This window comes from Delphinus delphis, chromosome 11 (genome assembly GCF_949987515.2).
Source record: "Delphinus delphis chromosome 11, mDelDel1.2, whole genome shotgun sequence".
Taxonomy (NCBI): Eukaryota; Metazoa; Chordata; class Mammalia; order Artiodactyla; family Delphinidae; genus Delphinus; species Delphinus delphis.
In genome coordinates this window covers 14,848,725-14,869,309 of record NC_082693.1, presented here as the reverse complement: position 1 = coordinate 14,869,309, position 20,585 = coordinate 14,848,725, and the positions used below count along the sequence as shown (strand labels likewise).

The 20,585-nt window shown below is 36.0% G+C and overlaps 1 protein-coding gene across 5 annotated transcripts in view; it reads right to left on the bottom strand.

Annotated features, from left to right (window-relative positions):
* Positions 1-20,585, bottom strand: part of PIK3C2G (phosphatidylinositol-4-phosphate 3-kinase catalytic subunit type 2 gamma) — a 373,466-nt gene that overhangs the window by 264,736 nt on the left and 88,145 nt on the right. For all 5 annotated transcript variants that reach the window (XM_069541180.1, XM_060024362.1, XM_060024360.1 and 2 more), the window contains 3 exons: positions 14,280-14,402; positions 10,238-10,271; positions 4,484-4,682 (listed from right to left, as the gene is read on the bottom strand). In XM_069541180.1, coding sequence (XP_069397281.1) covers positions 4,484-4,682; positions 10,238-10,271; positions 14,280-14,402 — 356 coding nt within the window. The remainder of the gene's footprint in view (positions 1-4,483; positions 4,683-10,237; positions 10,272-14,279; positions 14,403-20,585) is intronic.

The window sequence follows — 20,585 nt, the reverse complement described above, 5'->3', positions numbered from 1 at the left end:
CAGACTTGATTAAGCAGAAGAAAAAAATCAGTGAGCTCAAAGATAGGTATTTGAAATTATTCAGTTAGGGAAACAAAAAGAAAAAAAATGAAGAAGAGTGAAGAAAGTCTAAGGGACTTATGGGACACACAGGACAAATATACACATTATATGAGTCCCAGGAGGAAACAACTGAAAGAGGCAGAAAGCTGATATGAAGAAATAATGGCTGAAAACTTGTAAATTGTCAGTAAGGAAATGGACACTCAGTTTCAAGAAGCCCAACAGACCAAACTAGGATGAGCCCAAAGAAGACCACACTAAAACGCATTAAAATCAAACATCAAAAGTCAAAGACAGAGAGAGAATTTTGAAAGCAGCAAGAGAAAAGTGATCTGCCACATAAAAGAGATCTCATCAGTTTTTCAGCAGATTTCTCAGCAGAAACCTTAAAGGCCAGATGGAGTGGAAATGATACATTCAAAGTTCTGAAAGAAAAAAATATAATTATATCTGGCAAAGCAGTCCTTCAAAAATGAAGGAAAAATAAATACTTCCTCAGGTAAAAAGCTGAGGGAGTTCATCGGCACTAGACCTGACTTACATGAAATGCTAAAGGGAGTCTTTCAAGTTGAAATGAAACGATGCTAGACAGCAACACGAAAGCATATGAAAGTATAAAAGCTTACTGGTAAAGAAAAATATACAGACAAATACAGAATACTGTAAGACTGTAATGGTGGTACATGAACAAGTTTTAACTCTGGATAGACTATAATGGACAAAGTATGGAAAAACTTTAATAATAAAAATATATAAAATATAAGAAGATGCCATTTGTGATATCAGTAACATAAAGTGTGGTGAGGGGAGAAGAAAAGAGTAGAGTTTTTGTATCTGATTGAAGTTGTTATCAGCTTAAAACAGTGTTTTAAATATAAGATGTTTTATGTGAGGCCCATCGTCACCACAAAGAAAACACCTACCTATAGAAGATAAACAAAATAAGAAAGGAATTGAAGTATGCCGTTACAAAAACTCAAAAGAACACAAAGGGAAATGGCAAGAGAGGAAAAGAGGGACAAAAATGCTACAAGATAGAAAACAATGAAAAAATGAAAATAGAAAGTCCTTCCCTATCATTAATTACATTAAATATACATTAAATTCTATAATCAGAAGACATAGCATAACTGAATGAATTAGAAAACAAGATACAACCATACGCTGTCTACAAGAGATGTACTTTAGATTTAAGGACATCCCTGAAAGTGAAAGGACAGAAAAAGATATTCTATGTAAATGGTAATCAAAAGAGAGCAGCAGTGGCCATACTTATATAAGACAAAATAGACTTTAAGTTAAAACTGTCACAACTGACAAGGACATTATATAATGATAAAGGGGTCAACTCATCAAGAGGATACAACAGTTGTAAATATACATGCACCCCAAATTGAAGCAAATATATTAAGCAAACATTGACAGAATGAAAAGGAGAAATAGACAATAACACAATAATAACAGAAGATCTCAATATTGGTTATAATGAATAGAACAGACAGAAGCCCAATAAAGAAACAGAGGGCTTGAATAATACTATAGCCCAAATGAACCTAACGAATATTTATACAACAGTCCACCCAAGCTTAGGGCAATACACATTCTTCTCAAGTGCACATGGATCACAAAATAGGTCACAAAACAAGTCTTAACAAATGTGAGAAAATTGAAATCATGCCAAGTATATTTTCTGAACAAATAAAATAAAATAAAAGTAGAAACCAGTAGCAGAAATAAAATTGGAAAATTCTCAAATTAATGGGAATTAACACCTTTTAGTTTCTCTTTTTTATTTTATTGAAATATAGTTGTACAATATTATGTTAGTACAGTTGTAATATATAATGATCTGATATTTGCATACATTATGAAATGATGACCATGATAAGTTGAGTAACCATCTGTATGGGTAAAAAAAGTTATTACAATGTTATTGATCATATTCCTTATGCTGTATATTATATCTCAGTGACTTATTTATTATATAATTGGAGGCTTATGCCACTTAACCCCCTCACCTATTTCACCCCCATCCCCACCCCTCCCTTCTGGCAACCACTTGTTCTCTGAGAGTCTGTTTTCATTTTGTTTTGTTTTGTTTTTTAGATTCCACATAAGTGAGATGAATAAGTAAATGAATACTTTTGAACAACTAATGGGTCAAACAGAAATCAAAAAGGAAATTAGAAAATATCTTGAGACATGAAAATGAACACACACCATACCAAAACTTAGGAGATATAGCAAAAGCAGTACTAAAAAAAGAAGTTTAAAGCAATAAATGCCTACATTAAAAGAAGAAAGATCAAATCAAAACTACAATGAGGTATCACCTCACACCAATCAGAATGGCCATCACCAAAAAATCTACAAACAATAAGTGCTGGAGAGGGTGTGGAGAAAAGGGAATATTGTTGGGAATGTAAATTGGCACAGCCACTATGGAGAACAGTATGGAAGTTCCTTGAAAAATTAAAAATAGAGCTACCATATTATCCTGCAATCCCACTCCTGGGCATATATCCAGACAAAACCATAATTTGAAAAGATGCATGCACCCCAATGTTCACTGCAGCACTATTTACAATAGCCAGGACATGGAAGCAACCTAAATGTCCATTGACAGATGAATGGATAAAGAAGATGTGGTACATATATACAATGAATATTACTCAGCCATAAAAAAGAACGAAATAATGCCATTAGCAGCAACATGGAAGGATTTAGAGATTATCATACTGAGTGAAGTAAGTCAGACAGAGAAAGACAAATATCATATGATATCGCTTATATGTGGAATCTAAAAAAATGGTACAAATGAACTTATTTACAAAACAGAAATAGAGTCACAGATGTAGAAAACAAACTTATGGTTACCAGGGGGGAAAACTTGGCAGGGGAGGGATAAGTTGGGAGATTGAGATTGGCATATACACACTACTATATATAAAATAGATAACTAATAAGGACCTACTGTATAGCACAGGGAACTCTTGTCAATACTCCGTAATGACCTATATGGGAAAATAATCTAAAAAAGAGTGGATATACGTATATGTATAATTCATTCACTTTGTTGTAGAGCAGAAACTAACAAACCATTGTAAATCAACTATACTTCAATAAAAATTTTTTAAAAAAGAAAATTTAAAAAAAAATTTAAAAAGAATTAAAAATTAAAAAAATGATCACAATAATCTAAATTTACACTCAAAGAACTAGAAAAAGAAGAACAAACTCAGCCCAAAGCTAAAAGAAAGAAAATAATAACGATTATGTGAAATAAAAAAAACAGAGAATAGAAAAACAATAGAAAAAATAAACAGAACTAAATTTCCCACCATATATAAATACTGAATACATGCTCTATGCATATAGCTTTATCTGTATTTATCTGGCTACATAGTTTTTCCATGTGAATTAAAATTAATAAGGATATAGTAATGATTTAAAAATTATGAGAACATTCATTAGAGTGGCAATTTGTTAGATTATACATTAGCCTCTTAAAATTCTTCATAAAATTAAGAAAAAGCATAAGACAATTTTCCCATGGGTTTTAAAGAAATGCATATGTGAGACAGAGAGATGATAGTTTTTGTTTTTTACATATGAAGGTAAAATTTCCTTTATAATTAACTCTATAAATATTCGTACAGTTGTTATTTGCAAAAATACACTCCAAGATAAAAATTATTTCTCTTTTCTCTAAAATTGTTTCTTTTAGCCTTTCTTTGAGATGCTAAATGCAGTGGGTACAATAAATCCATTAGAAAATTACTATTCTCTTATCAACTTTAATTGATTTAATCAGTATTTTCTTATAGATTTAATCCATAAGGAATTTTAAAAAATTATTATAATATTACTCTAATTATGTTATTCAAGAAAATACTATATAACAGAGTCAACCTAAAATCTGGCAATGTTCCATGCATAAATGTGGTTAATTTCTATTGTAACTCAAATAACTCTTGGCTAATTCCCACTTTATCAATGTACTAATCTCACAAAATATTTACTGCTCACAACTTGATAGGGATCAAAGTGACTTTTTTTCTATTTTTAAATACTCCCCATCACCCTGTATGTGTGTGTGCTGTCTTGCTCTGTGTTAATTGGCATTAGTCATTTAAACTCAAACATAAAAAATGAAAAATTTAGGGCAATCACTAAGTAGGATGAGCATTTTCTGTTTCCATAATGATACATGGACAACATGCAGTTATTTTTAATATGGAGAATGGGAGAAGACTTGAGGGAAAAGGAATGTGCACTGGAAATAAAGTTGTAAATGATTTTAAGAATATGGATAAATCCATGCTGATTAAATTTCAAAATAAAATGTTTGCTCCTGCAAATAAGAACAAGGCAAATTATACTCAATTAGAAGCTACACAAAATTAATTAACTCTTTTGCAAAAACCTCATCATTACTTACCTGTGCACCCAGGTCTCTGGAATATTGTGGGCTGCATACACTGTGAAGCTAAGGTGGGAATGGAGCCCCAGATTTACGCAGGAAACACTATGCACAGGTGCGTTTAGAGGCTGGAAATCTGCATAAAAGCTGCTGCAATAGATATCAATTAGGTGGTAGACGGAGGTAGATAGTTCAGTTGTCACTCTTTCTATCAAACCTAGGTGGGGAAAGGGATAGAAGTCAGGTCATCTGTGAAGGGCAATATTTATCATAAAACCATCTGTTACAGCTTTGAAAATTTTTATAACAAAATTTAAAGAAAATTTATTTTAAATGACACTCTACCAACTGAAGCCAATTAGCCATCTGTGCCTCTGTATGCAGCCTGGGTTAGCTGCTAGTAGTATAGATAGTTAATAAGCTTTCATATCTTTAGTTGCAGAAATTTGGGAAGCACAACTTTTAATCACAAATCAGAGTTTTGGGTTATTAATTTGGCATTCTGATCAACTGTAATTTGCAATATTTTTGTTTTAGATTATTATTGTTCAGAATTAATTTTCATACAAGGTACATGTTATCTACATGGCTTATAAGTACTTTAAACAAACTCCATCTAAAGAATTAATCATAATAAGTTTGATTATGCTATGATGTTTGCCATTAACTGAACACTAATCATATACATTGTGCTGCTATAAAAAGAGAATGGTATTAGTACATGGCTGGGATCTGAAATAAGTTTAAAGTGAAAGATTTATGATATTTACTACATTTCTTCAAAATCAAAGCCTTACTTGAGCTTTACCATTAGTTATTTAAAGGGAGTCTATTGATTATTCCCAGAAGTGACTTGTCATGAAAGAAAAAAAAAAATGAATAAAATTGTTTAAGTACAGAGGCCAGGAGTTTCCAAGCGTCTGCTAAATGAAGGCATGCCAATTTACTGTAGAGCACATGAAAAGTGTCCCTTAATCATCGAATTTAAGGTAAATTTTTCTGAGACTGGTGTTCTTTCTCCCAATAGACGCTTTGCTGGAAAAACTCCTCTCTGAGGGGAAGGAAGCAGAAGAGGCTATTGAAATGGACCAGGCAGAACTGGTGGACTCTGATCCAAAGCAGGAAAGATGGCGCCATGACAATGGAGAAGGTTATGAGGATGACGAACGTCATCCTGGGGTAGGATTCACTGTCAGACTCTTAATGGGGCCAGTGAATAACACTCACTGCTGGTATTTTGTATGCAGTAGTGAATGAGTGAAGGCCGATAATCATAATAATGCTCACGACTTGAAATTATTTTTAATATTCAACTATAACGTTTTAGAAGTTAAATGAATAATCTCAAATATAAAAATTATGTTTTAAAATTATTTTTTTTAACCTAGAAGAGGAAAATCTTTGACACATATTTAAGTGACAAAGGGTCTTAGGTGAATGTATAAAGTGAAGTGTCATGAATGGAAGCTCTGGCGCCCTCTTGCTCCTGAGTCACCCGTGCCTGTCTTTGCTGACAAAGTCTCGAGGGTCGGGGGTCGCAAGGCTCCTGTGGTCATGACCAAGACCCCTTGATACATCAGGCCTCGTCCAATCCCCCCAAAAGGGCCTCCTTAAACCCCACAGGTGCGTCTTGTTAGATGAGAGTGACGCAGAAAACCCTGCCAAAGATACGACCTGAACGTTCCCTTTTCCATCCTGGGCCAGAAATATGTACTGATATGCCGAATTTTAGACATTTCTACTTTTCCGACGCCTTGTCCTGGAGAAATGAAACGAAACGGCAGTACAGCCCATGCGGGGAAATCAGAGGGGAGAAACCGTGTCATCGCCGGCTCCCACGCAGGTAGCTGGGCGCAGGGCTGAGGAGGAGAGCGGCCCCTCGAGGCGGCCCTCAGAGGGTCCGCCTTCGGTCCGGAGGCCTGAAGGCCGTGTCCCCGAGCGTCCGGACAGCTCCTCGGCCTTCGGGCGGGACCGCCGGGTGGGTGACGCGGCCGAGGCGGAGGGATGCGCGGGGCCCGCCTGTGGAGGGAACGGCCGGGCCCGCTCAAGGTGTAGCGGCTGAAGATGCTCGCCGTCCGCCCATGTATGCAGCTCCAGAAGTCGGCCTGCATCCGAGCTCAGTCTCGTGATTCCGCACAGCCTCCGTTTCCCGCGAGACCCGGGCGGGTCGGCTTCAACGGGCCCGCCTTCCCCCCAGCAGGACTGTGCTGAATTTCCAGACGCCTGGCAGGTGTTAGCTGATGCTGTTGGAGGTTTCTATAGCGCTGGTCACAGACGGACGGACGATTTTATTAAACTTCAACTCCGAGCTTGGTGAGTCCCAGGCCAGTTAGTACTTCCGGTTCACGACTCGTGGGGTCAAAGGGCGGTTCTTTCCAGGGAGACGTTCGCGTGGTACTGGGAGTGTCTGATGAGGAAGATGTGCCGCGTGGCCTTGGCTTCGTAGTGGTCCAGACTGAACACTAGTTCTTCTCCAGATTGCAGGCTCTTCTTCCACAGGTTGAGCAAGGCTAGTGTTGCTCACCTCTCCCAGGTGGGGCCCTGGACGCCAGGCCCGGGGCGGGGCTCCACTGCCCAGCCCCGCTCCCAACCCCGCGGGAGGCTGGGCCACGTGCAGCTCCGAGTACCCCCGGGGCCACAGCCCAGGAGAGCGAGGTGGCCGAACCCTGGGAAGCTGACGAGACGTTGAGAGAACAAGTAAGCACATCCTTAAAACTTATGTTCCTAAGATCTGGTTTTTTTTTAATTCACATAATGTGTTTATTCACTGTACCATATTTAAAGGTTTTCATATTTTAAGTTATAGAAACAGAAATGTCCATTAAGATTAGGAACGGAACAGGTCACAGATTTGGCGTAGTCATGTTCAGTGTCAAATCACACAGTACTACTGTTTTTTCAAACACGTGCACTTTCTCGTAAGTAGTTTACAAGCATAAATTGCTTTTTGGTTCCTAGTTGGTTTGAAAAGAAAATAGCAGGAAGAGCTTTATGTTTCCTCCAACAGTCTGCAGTGTTCCAGTGCCCAGGCGTTTGGATACTCAGGAAAGAGGCCAGCTTCAGCATGGAGCTTCTTCCCACATCCTGTCCCTCAGTAGCTCTGCCCCTAATTAAACATGTTGTTGTTGTTTAACACAGTTATTATAAATTTGTACAAAATTCATGAGATGGCCAAATTTTCCTTATTTGCTGTATTTCTAAAATTGTGTCCTTTGTTGAAACAGCCTGAGGTGACAAGCAGAGTGAAAGAGCTGTAATTAAAATTCTCTGAGAAATCAGCAGTAGCAATTAATGAAACAGAAGAGTAAAGCAGCATAAAAATAGTCTTTAAAGAGGCCTCCTCAAACTCTGGAGGCCAACCAACAGGGATTCTCCTGAACAACAGGAGGCAGAGAATTATAAATTTATAGAAACATCTTGTTTCTCCAGTCCCCAGATTGTGCTGTTGGTACTCTGAAGCGGGAGGCACCAACTTCTCGTTAATAATTCCCAATCTTGTGCAAATGAATACACAAATCATAAACTTGAGTGAGAGATCTCATTAATTCAAGCTCCAGCACACATTTTGGAGAATCTTAATTATTTGGATAATTACTCAAACTCTACTCTTTACTTTTTGTGCTGAAATACAATTTTAGGTTATAATTTGCGTCTTTGAGGTAGTATAGGGATGTGTGCTTATGCATTATGCTTTACTTCCAGTACTCTGGGTGAAAAATGCATTTCAGATATCATCAGAAATGTATTAAGGACTCAAAGTACTGGGCTTGGTGGTGAAATATGGAGAAATAATACTTATCACACCTGATTTTGCAATGAGCAAAGAGTTATAGTTATCAGGAAATAAAGAAACAATGACAATATATAGGCAATTAAAATGCATTAATTAGAATCTGTTTTGGTTTTTTCGGAAATGAAGTGGTAAGAGTACATGACTTTATTCTAGTGTACATTTGAAAGGAAAATGGTCTCTATAGCGTTACTGTTTGTCACATCCTATGTCCAATGCTTCTTGTGTCCGATGAAGGCCGTACTTTCCTTGCAGACATGGTCTGCATTAAAATCTGGGGTTTTTTTCATGTTCCAAAAAAAACTTTGTTCACACGAACAGGCAGCGTGCCAGATTTGTTCACCACTGGTGTAGAGCACAGGTATGATCAAACCTGTCAGCTTCAAGGTATATTGAGGTTAATCAATAAGAATATTAAGTATAAGAATCATCAATAATAGTGGCTTATTGTTGGATCAACATTTTGTGTAAAGAGTGTTCTAGAATTTTATTTCAGAGTACCCAAATAGAAAGCAACTGCTTGTATATGCTGGCAAATGTTCATTTCATTTTGCTGTCATTTCAGCAAACTCTTTCTTTCTGCTCCATAAACTGCTGTAAGGTGCTTCTACATAATAAAATATTAGAAAAAAATATATTTATGTTGCAGAATGAGAATTCTGATTTATCAAAAGCTTATGAGAGCTGTGGATGGGAATTTTTAGTCCATAGAATTAATTCCTTCTCTGTGATGACTTAGCATAGAATATAAGTCCCTGGGAACATTTCTGTGCAGTTTTGTGAGATCTCATATCCCAACCCCTGAGGAACATGGGATGAGGGGATTTTATTCCAGCATTCCTAATAGAAAGGAAGAAAGGGCCAGTTTCATATAGGCATACCTCCAGCTTGTTCACTCCGCACTTTCACTTGGACTCTGTGTTAGAAACATTGTTAGGGGGTGTCTATCTCTCCCCTTATTCTGTGGTGTTCTGGAGTTTTATGAATGCCTAGATTTTTGCAATAGCACAGATTTTTTTGTCCCATATCCTTTGCTGTCCCATTTTCCTCTGTGATGTGAAGTGGGGGAGTTCTTCCCATGTAATTGAATGTCTTCTTTTGAGTGGTGGGAATAGAGTTGAGGGGCTATCGCTCTGTACATAACTTTCTACTGAAAACCACTAAGGGTGTGGAGGGCAGATTGGGGTTATCATTTGTGCTTCACTGTCACCTTTGAATCCAGGGGTGTTAGTTGAACATCTGTGAGTCAGACCATTTCCTTAAAGATACTCATAAGTGTTCATAAGCCAAATACCATCTGCCTGTGCAAACAAGAACAACCCTGACCACACTTTACATACTATCCTGTCTTTTATGCATATTAGGAAGACTGAGGATCAAAGAGTTTACTTCTTTATGATCAGAGTCAAAAAGTGGGCAGAGTGGGGATTCAAAACCAGTTCTGCCTGATTCCTCTACACCACACTGTCACAGTCTGCTCTTTTCTACAGAGGCAAAGTCCTCCTGTGGCTTGCAGTTTTGTAGGCTCAGAGCTTCTGTGAATACTAATTATTCCAGAACCAATCCTCCTACCTGTTATGTTAAATTGGTCTTTCAAATAGAACTTGAATTTAAATTTGAAATTTGTGACTTTGAAGAAAGACATCTGCTGCATTTCTGACTTCTCTTACTTCAAGATATAATTAGCTAAATAAAATTTTATCGTTTCTTGGAATTGTTGTAAGGATATTTTCAGTATTCCTTTAATTTTTATAGCTCTCTTGACTTTCCCTATTTTTAAAAAACCTCAGGCCAAAAGTTTAGGGAGTGTGGATTTTTATTCACTTGCAGAGTAATCACTTCCATCAGTAAATAAAGTTTTTACAAAGCATTTTTTCCCTCAAAAGTATTCTTTTGGTGTGTGTTATAATATTTGGAGAAAAATTGAAAAATATAAATTATTTTTGGTTTTATAATTTGTTTAGTATGCATGTATGTTTTACCTTTTGCTGAAGTTTCTGAATTTTGATGAAAATTCTGAAAAAGAAAAACAGGTCCAAAGATACACTTGTTATTCAGAAAACAAACTTAGGAAACCAAACCAATAATATCCAAAGTCTACATACAGAAATTTCTCTGGCATGATAAAAAGAAAATGTATTTATTGGTGTCATATATCAATGTTGCTTACTAAACAGAGGAAATCTAAATTGTAAAATGAAAGAAAAGCCTTCTGACTGTTGTAATCAGCAATCTAGGTTATTTGATTCAGAAAAAAAAAAAAAAGAAATCTTTAGCATAAGCTCAGCCTTTTTTTAGTATTATTAGAACAGTTCTACAGATATAGCCTAAACTCAATCCCCCTTCCACAGCAGTGACTAAACTTTTAATATAAAAGATTTGTAATTCTCTTTGTTTAGTGTGTCCAGTTCTTATTTTAGCTGTCACTTCAGATACAAGCTTTGGGCAGCACAGAAACAAGGCTGGATGGAAGAGTGCAAAATCATACAGATTCACTATATAGTTTCCTCTATTTTTTAGGGTTAAAAAAAATGATAGTCAAACACTTGAGATCATATCCTGAATTTTAAAAAAATACTGTCTGAAATTTTTGTTGTCATTTAAGTTCATATACATTAGCTTCGTGATTTTATTTGTTTGCTTGTTTGTTTATGTTTATCTCTATTGTAGGCCTGGAATTACTTTAGTGGTTTAGTATTTACTGGTTATAACTTTATTGTCATGAAAACTGTATAAGGTAGGTGATTCACAGGTTCATTAGAAATGACGTTTCAGTCCAAAAGCAAATTCAGTTTTCTAATAAGATCCATTTTAATTGACACTAAATTTTTTTAATATTTTGCTTTGACAAGTTTGCTTTTAAGGAAATCCAATTAATGAAAAGCTGGATTTTCAAACAAATAAACTAGGGAATAATCATTTTCCTGTAACAAAGAACTTGCTACAGTATTCCTTTTAGAGAGAAAACACTTCTGTAGTGTTTAGAATGTAATTAAATTTACATACAACTTTTCACTTAAAAGCATCATTCACGTGAACCTTTTCAGAAGCATTTCTCTTAGGTAAAATATTTCATCTGAGCATAGTTTCAACCACTGGGCTTAACAACTACACATAAGATCTTTACCCCAGCCATGTGGGTGAGACTATTAAACATGTCAGCATGACTTAACTAGAATGCAGTTTATTCAGAAATGTAAACTAGTATTTTAAGATCACCATGACATCCACCTACAGCACAATGCGTAAGACCATATTTTTTATTTTGGTAGTTCATTTATTATGTATTTAATGGAAATATGTGAGCTTCTGGAATATAATGCTGAAGGATGGAAAATTGTTTACAGTGCTGAGTGGGAGCATGCAGTAGACAGAGTACAACTGCATTTGTGATACAATTTTTCATTTTGCCAAAACTTACATTTAATAAATACTTAATTACTTCCATGTATGGCAGGAAATAGTCTCTTACCAAAAAATGCAGCCAAGAAAAAAGGAAAGCTTCTGAATTTTGAGTTTGTTGGCAGAAGACATATTTCTCAGTATTTCTTTAATCTTAGGTTTATGGTGGGTGGATAGATTGAACGACTTTGGCATTATTAGCCACAGTTGGTTAATGCACAAATTCTGTAAAAGGTACTTATTATTCGTGCCAATTTTCTTGTATAGGTGGGCCTATAGTTAAGATAGGATGGAAGAATGGATGGAGAAAAAATCTGAATGATGTGAGATATGTGAACTTTTAAAGTGTCCTCAAAATAAGTAGAATCTGGAGTAGACATTTATTTGGAGATATTGAACTGTTTACTTTGGCCATTGACATATATGGAATAAAACTATTAATTGTCAACTTTTTTCTTCATTTCTATGCATGAATAATCACATACAATTTACTGCTCATAAGTATATAAGAAATGTGAATATGAGCTTCTCTTGATAATTATAATTGTTCATAGCTTTCCTAGGAAATATCAATACTTAGTTTCTCCTTGAAGGATTCTTTTGGCTTCAGATATATTGAAAGTTTGATATTTCTGAGAAAATTGTCATTTTCATTCTTTTAGGGAGTTTCAGAAAATGAATGTTTAAAGGTAAAGCTTTTTATAGCTAGTACTAGTTTAACAGCATTTAAAGTGCTTCATCCTAAAATTAGATTTTCCTCCTTCTTTGATCAGTTTGTTTCTTCTGATTCACTAAGAGCAGGACATAAAAATTGAAGAACAACCAAGTGGTCTTAACAGATGGAAAGACATGTGTCCACATTCATACAGCTGGTCTCCTACTCTAGCAAAGGCTCATATTTGTTGTGAAGCTGGCTGTAACCAATGGCCCTGAGATAAGAGGGTCCTAAGTGGTGCTTGTGTGAGTTAAAACTTTCATCTTGTCCTCATGCGGAAGAGTCTGAAAAACTACCACCAGCATCATCCCTACAACTTCCAGTAATAATAATGATTCTCATTCAAGATGCACTATCATCTGGCCCCTTTATTAATATTATTTCTAATATCACAAGAACCCTTCAAATTCTGTTTTCTTTTTTGTTTTAGAGATGAGGAAAACTGAAACTTAGAGAAGTGAATTAATTTTCCAAAGGATATTCATCTAGAAAGTTGTAGATCTTGAATTCAAATCATCTTTGTGTGACCCTATGCTCTTTGTGTTTTATTATCAGCTCTAGGTATTTGTAATATCTCCAGAATGTGATAATCTAAGAGAAACGAATGCCTTGTTGAAAGTTAATTCTCACTACCTTGGTATCCTGGCTTAACTTCAAGTGTTGGAAAATCTTTTGGTGGTATAACTCTTTTGCTCCTTAGTTATCACTATCACTGTTCATGTAATGCAAATAAGGTATTTAAATTTCTATATTCATTATTACGTCTAATCGCAAAAACCCACAATTCTAATTATAATAAGACATAGGAAGTCCAACATTAAGAAATTACTGATTTTTATCAGTCATCTATTTGAAAAAATAAGCATGGCGATTTATATATATTAGTATAATTGTCTACTTTCTAAATATATCTTTTTGAAATTTCAAGGCTGGCACATTCAAGGTAATATAATCTCTGCTGTTCCTATCCATCCAGATAATGAATGAATGCAATCACTCTCTCATGAAGTTTCATATGTACTGGAGTGTGTATAGAGGCCTGGATTCAAATCTCTGTTTTGCCACTTATTAATCCTCTGTACACAAGCACTCTAAGCATCAGATTTTAATTCTAAAATGAACTTTAAGATACCAACTTCAAGGTATTGCTGTGAGGATGAATTGAAATAAAATAAAAATGAAGTGAAATTAAGTAATACGTAAATGAAACTCTTATTGCAATGCACTATCAAGTATTAGTTGTTATTATCAGCAGCATCATATCTTTTGGCTTTATCACGTGCTAAACTAATAACAAGATTGAATGATTTGTTGTAACCAGATGTCCTAATCTTTTTCTTGGGCAATAATCACACGTAATCTACATCATATTTCTGAGATTTAAAAAACCAATCACATAGTACTCATTTTTTAAACTGAAAAACCAGGAAATCATCACAGAATGTGAGATCATAGAAGCAGTGTGCCTTGAAGATTCAGCAAAGAATACCACGTGAACTGATCTCTTCTTTCCTGCATATGTGCTTGTCCATGCAAGCATGGGTGCTTACATCTGCATACTCTGGTGTGCATGAGAGCCATTAATAGACTATACAAACGCTTGCCTGTGAATATTATTATATAAGCATATTCATCTAGGTAGGATTGTAGAGTTGATTTCAGTCTCACTTGAAGGTTATATTGTAGTTACACTTCAAAGGTATAAGAAATTTCCTTTTAATTTAACTAAATCCTTTTGGTATAATAGAATTAAGTTTCCATTACCCGCAAATGATTGAAATGTACATGTACCCACACACACTCACACACCACATATATGCTAGTTAGTCAAAAGTCTTTCACTCTCCTTAATTAATTATTGAACTTAGGTCTAAAATAATTACTGTGTAATAAATGACTGTATTTACCTCTGCTTTTCTCTGAAGAATAAGATTTAGTTCATTTACAGCATCTGTAATTTGTTTGGTCTCCACACATCCCAGAACAATGCATATATTTTTAACATCGTCAATAATATTATCCAGATTTTGCTGTAGATGAAAAGATTGACATCTTACAACTTATTGCAATCAAGGGGACACTAATTTATCTTTAAACTACCTCTCTTTCACTCCATAATATTTTAATGTATTTTATCTGTATCATTAATAATGTTGGCTTTTCAAAACACATCAGCTCTATCAATTCCAGAATCACAGTCATTCCAATGGAGGATTTCAAAATGGAGTTTATTTCAAAAGAGGTGCAGTATGTAGGAGGTGATCAGCTTTCTGGGAGAGAGGTATGAAAGATCTCATTCTGTAGATTTTTCTCTCATAAGAAGCAAAAGCTCTAAGTTGCTGGTTTATGATACTAGAAAAAATGATGATACTAGAAGAGATAGAAATCCTCTGTGACCCTGACCCCAGGCAAAAATGTCTTGCTTTTTGAGCAGGGGAGCAAAAGCAAAACCTTTCTGGGGGAGAGGTAGGACGTGGGTTAAGATCCTTTGCTGATGAGAGAATGGTAGAAGCAGAAACCTTTTGCTCCTGGGGTAGGGGCAGGAGACCTGTCTTGAGTCCAGGATCCTACATGGATACCAATCAGCAGTCAGAAACCACGGAGGAGGGGCAGAAAACTCTCTCCTGTACAAGACTAAGTGCAGATATAAGGGACAGTTTGGCTGCCAGAAAGTTCCATTCTTGAGGCAGAAATGCTAAGAAAGTTCCAACCTTGAGGCTCAAAAATAGTCTGCCTAAGGCTGTGGTTGATCATTACCACAGAACTCCCTTTACCCTACTACAAAAATGAGTCTATTTTGAATAATAGACAAGAGCAAAGCACTGCTAGGGGAGAGACAAAAAAGTATTGCGAGAGATCTTCTCTGCGGCATAGGCAATCAGGGACTGTTGAAAGCTGAGGGTGAAGCAGGAACAGAGAAAGAGTTGCTAGTACTGCAGGCCCCCTATATAAGTACGGGTAATAGTAACGAATCACTGGAGGAGTTTGAAGCCTGATGTGCCCTGACGGTAATGATAGCAACAACAAAACACAAAGCTCAAATCTTGACTAGATTTATCAACTTTACATAATAAAAGCATAACAGAATATGTAACCCAGACGTTAGAACAATCAGACAAGGACTTTTAGTAACTATGATTAGCATATTACAGGATCTAGTGGAAAATGTGGACGACATGCATGAACACGTGGGGAATTTCAGCAGAGATATGGAAACTACAAGAGTCAAATGGAAACCATAGAAATATAAAAATATATTTGGTATTAGAGATGGGGAATTCTTTCAATGAACTCATCAGTAGATTGAACACAGCTAAGGAATGTATCAGTGAAATTGAAGATAGGTCAAGAGAAATGATCCTAACCAAAACCAAAGGGGAAAAAGAGTGGGAATAAAAACCAGAACATAGCATCTAATACCTGTCAGAGTCATACATGCATTTGGAGTTCTGGAAAGATAAGAATGGGGCAGAGAGATATTTAAAGAGATGATGGCCAACATATCAGAATTTGTGGGATGCCACTAAAATTTAGAGGCAAATTTATGGCTTTAAAATTTGAATAATTCTATGTCAAAGAAATTGAAATTATAATAAAATCCTTCTTATAAGGAAAACTCCAAACAGATGGTTTCGTTGGTGATTTTTATCAAATATTTAAGGAAGAAATAAAACCAAATCTACTCAAATTATTTCAGAATACAGAGTCAGAGGGTATATTTCTCAACTTATTTTATAAAGCCAGCATTACTCCAATGTTAAAATCAAGCCACAACATTATAAGAAAAGTATAGACTGATGTCTCTCATAAATACAGATGCAAATATCCTTAACAAAATATTAGCTAATTGAAGCCAGAAATATGTAGAAAGGGTTCTAAACTGTTACAAAGTGTGGTTTATGCCAGTAATGCAAGGATATTTTTAAAATTTGAGATGAAAAAAATCGTATGTCCATCTGTATAGATACAGAAAAAGCATTTGATAAAATTCATCACCCAGTTATGGTATAAACTCTTAGCTAATTAGGAGTAGAAGGAAACTTCTTCAACCTAGCAAGGATCAACTGACTTCATGCCATAACCATGTAACTTCCAAATAACATCATACTCAGTGGTGAAAGACTAACTTTCTAAGTTTAACAAGAAGGCAAGGATTCTGCTCTTACCATTTGTCACTTCTAGTAAAATTCTACTGGAGATCAGGTAAAAGAAATACATATTGAGAGAAAGTAGATCTTTAGTTCCATGATGTCTAGGATGGCAGGGGTTTTACTTCAGGTAAGTAATGGGGCACCTTTTTTGTAACGGAAATGTTTTATATCTTGTTTTTCATGGTTGTTATATAGGTATATACATTTTCAAAACTAGTCAAAGTATACAGTTTACATGAGTGTATTTTATTTTATATATATAAATTAAACTTCAAGAAAGTTGATTTAATAAATATGACATCATAATGAAAGTAAGATAGAAAGTATACAGTTTGATGTTATGTTTAAAAAGAGTAAAGAATTATGAAGGTATTAGTAGTCAGCAAAATAAAAATTAAAACTGAAATAATATCTCATTACATATACCTCATGTAGGCAAAATTTTTAAAAGTTGGACTATATCATACATTGGCGAGAAAATAAAGCAATGGGAACTCTTATATATTGTGAAATGTGTATGACCAAATTAAATGTTTGGTATTACCTTGTAAGTCTATGGCCCTAGTTATGTACCCTAGAAAACCGCCTGAGATTAGCTTGAATGTACATCAACAGTAGAATAGATAAGTTGAAGTTTGCTAATCTAATTGAGTAATGTACAGTAATGAAAATAATTCAAAAGCATATATAGAATAATGTGGATAGATCACAAAAACGATATTGAGTGAAAAGTATGGGGCACAAAAAGTACATATAGTTTGATTCCATTTAGGTACATTAAAAAGGAAACCTAAACCTTAAACAGGCATACCTCATTTTATTATGTTTCACTTTATTGCACTTTGCAGATATTGCATTTTTTTACAAATGAAAAGTTTGTGGCAATCCTGCATTGAGCAAGTCTATTGGTGCCATTTTTCTAACAGCATTTGCTCACTTCATGTCCCTGTGCCACATTTTGGTAATTCTTGCAATATTTCAAACTTTTCATTGTTGTATTTGTTATGGTGACCTGTAATCAGTAATCTTTTTTTTTTTTTTTTTTTTGTGGTACGCAGGCCTCTCACTGTTGTGGCCTCTCCTGTGGTGGAGCACAGGCTCCGGACGGGCAGGCTCAGCAGCCATGGCTCATGGGCCTAGCTGCCCCGTGGCATGTTGGATCTTTCCGGACTGGGGCACGAACCCGTGTCCCCTGCATCGGCAGGCGGACTCTCAACCACTGCGCCACCAGGGAAGCCCTGTGATCAGTAATCTTTGATGTTACTGTTGTAATTGTTTTGGGGCACCATGAACCTCACCCATATAAGATGGCAAACTTAATCTATACATACTGTTTTGCCTGCTCTGCTTACTGGCTGTTCCCCTATCTGTCTCCCTCTCCTTGGGCCACGCTCTTCCCTGAGACACAAAACTTTTGAAATTACGCCAATTAATAACCCTATAATAGCCTCTAAGTGTTCACGTGAAAGGGAGAGTTGCATATCTCCCACCTTAAATCAAAAGCTAGAAATGATTACGCTTAGTGAGGATATCATTTGACATTAAGCATGTCGAAAGCGGAGACACGCCAGAAGCTAGGTCTCTTGCACCAAACAGTTAGCCAAGTTGTAAATGCAAAGGAAAAGTGCTTGAAGGAAATTAAAAGTGCTACTCCAGTGAACATAGGGATGATAAGATAGCGAAACAGCCTTACAGCTGACATGAAGAAAGTTGCAGTGGTCTGGATAGAAGATCAAACCAGCCACAGCATTCCCTTAAGCCAAAGCTTAATCCAGAACAAGGCCCTAACTCTTCAATTCTAAGAAAGCTAAGAGAGGTGAGGAAGTTTCAGAAAAAGAGTTTGAAGCTAGCAGAGCTTGGTTCATGAGGTTTAAGGAAAGAAGTTGTCTCTCTAGCATAAAGGTACAAGATGAAGCAGCACTGCTGATGTAGAAGCTGCAGCAAGGTATCCAGAAGATCTAGTTAAGGTAATTAATGAAGGTAGCTACACTAAACAACAGATTTTCAATGTATGTAGACAAAACAGCCTTCTCTTGGAAAAAGAAACCACATAGGACTTTCATGGCTAAAGAGGAGAAGTCAATGCCTGGTTTCAAAGCTTCAAAGGACAGGCTGACTCTCTTGTTTGGGGCTAATGCAGTTGGTGACTTTAAGTTGAACCCAGTGCTCATTTACCATGCTGAAAATCCTAGGGCCCTTAGGAATTATGCAAAATCTACTCTGCCTGTGCTCTATAAATGGCACAAAAAAGCTTGGATGACAGTATATCTATTTACAACATGGTTTACTGAATATTTTAAGCCCACCGTTGAGACCTACTGCTCAGAAAAAGAGATTCCTTTCAAAATATTGATATTATGCATATGGTCAAGAGCTCTGATGAAGATGTACAGTGAGATTAATGTCGTTTACATATCTGCTTATACAACATCCATTCTGCAGCCCATGGATCAAGAAGTAATTTTGACTTTTAAGTCTTATTATTTAAGAAATGCATTCTGTAAGCTATAGTTGCCATAGATAGTGATTCCTTTGATGGATCTGGGCAAGGTCAATTGAAAACATTCAGGAAAGGATTCACTATTCTAGATGCCCTTAGGAACATTTGTGACTCAAAAGAAAAGGTCAAAATATCAACATTCATAGGATTCCAACATTAATAGGAGTTGAAATCAAGAAGTTGATTCCAACCCTCGTGGATGACTTTGAGGAGTTCAAGACTTCAGTGGAAGAAGTAACGGCAGTATGTGGTAGAAACAGCCAGAGCACTAGAATTAGAAGTGGAGCCTGAAGGTGGGATTAAATTGCTGCAATCTCATGATAAAACCTGAACAGATGAGGAGTTGCTTCTTATGGAGGAGCCAAGAAAGTGGTTTCTTGAGATGGAATCTACTTCTGGTGAAGATGTTGTGCAGATTGTTGAAATGACAATGAAGGATTTAGAATATTAAATAAACTTAGTTGATAAAGCAGTGGTGGGGTTTGAGAGGAATTGACTCCAATTTTGAAAGAAGTTCTACTGTGGGTAAAATGCTGTCAAACAGCATTGCATGCCACAGAGAAATCGTTCATGAAAGGAAGAATCAATTAATGTGGCAGACTTCATTGTTGTCTTAAGAAACTGCCACTGCCACTCCAACCTTCAGCAACCACGACCCTGATCAGTCAGCAGCCGTCAACATCAAGGCAGGCTCCTCCATCAGCAAAAAAGATTACAACTCACTGCAGGCTCAGATGATGGTTGACGTTTTTTTAGCAATAAATTATTTTTTAACTAAGGTATGTACATTGTGGAGTTTTTTTGACATAATGCTATTACACACTTAATAGACCACAGTATAGTGTAAACATAACTTTTATATGCACTGGGAAACCAAAAAAACCATGTGACTCATTTTAGTGCCATATTTACTTTATAGTGGTGGCGTGGAACTGAATCTGAAATATCTTTGAGGTGCCTGTATTGATAATGGATGCATAGTTTGGTGCTGAAATGGCAAAGAAAAGCTACAACATGGCTTTTCACCAAAGGACATCTCTTATGTAGAAGAAAAGAGATATGAAGTGGTGTAAAAGCAGATCCTATGATATTGGCAATATTTTGTACCAAACTTATTGTGTAATAAGATAGTCTGCTTAGTTCTTTAATGGGTATGTGTGTGTGTGTGTGTGTGTGTGTATGTTCTTCGTATATTATATAATTCACTGCACAAATCTTAAATCATCAGATCATGTTATTCTTTTGACAAAAACCTTTAATTCTGTATCTCACTAGGAATGCAGATTATGTTGGTTAGTGATTATCTTCCTTATTGAAGATCTTTCAGTTTTCTTCTTCTTCATGTCTGGCAGTGTTTCAATCTGCCCTTTATTTCTGCTAAGGTAGGTTCCAGTTCTGCAAAGGTGTTTTATTTCCCTTGTAACCTGACTTTTTCTCCTTCATGTCTTTGACTTCTCCTTTTGTGACCTTTCAGCTGGTCCTTGTTACCAATTCATTTCACCCTGTTTTCTTCTTATGATTTTTTACTCCTTTCCAACCTCTTATATTCTGTTGTGAACACA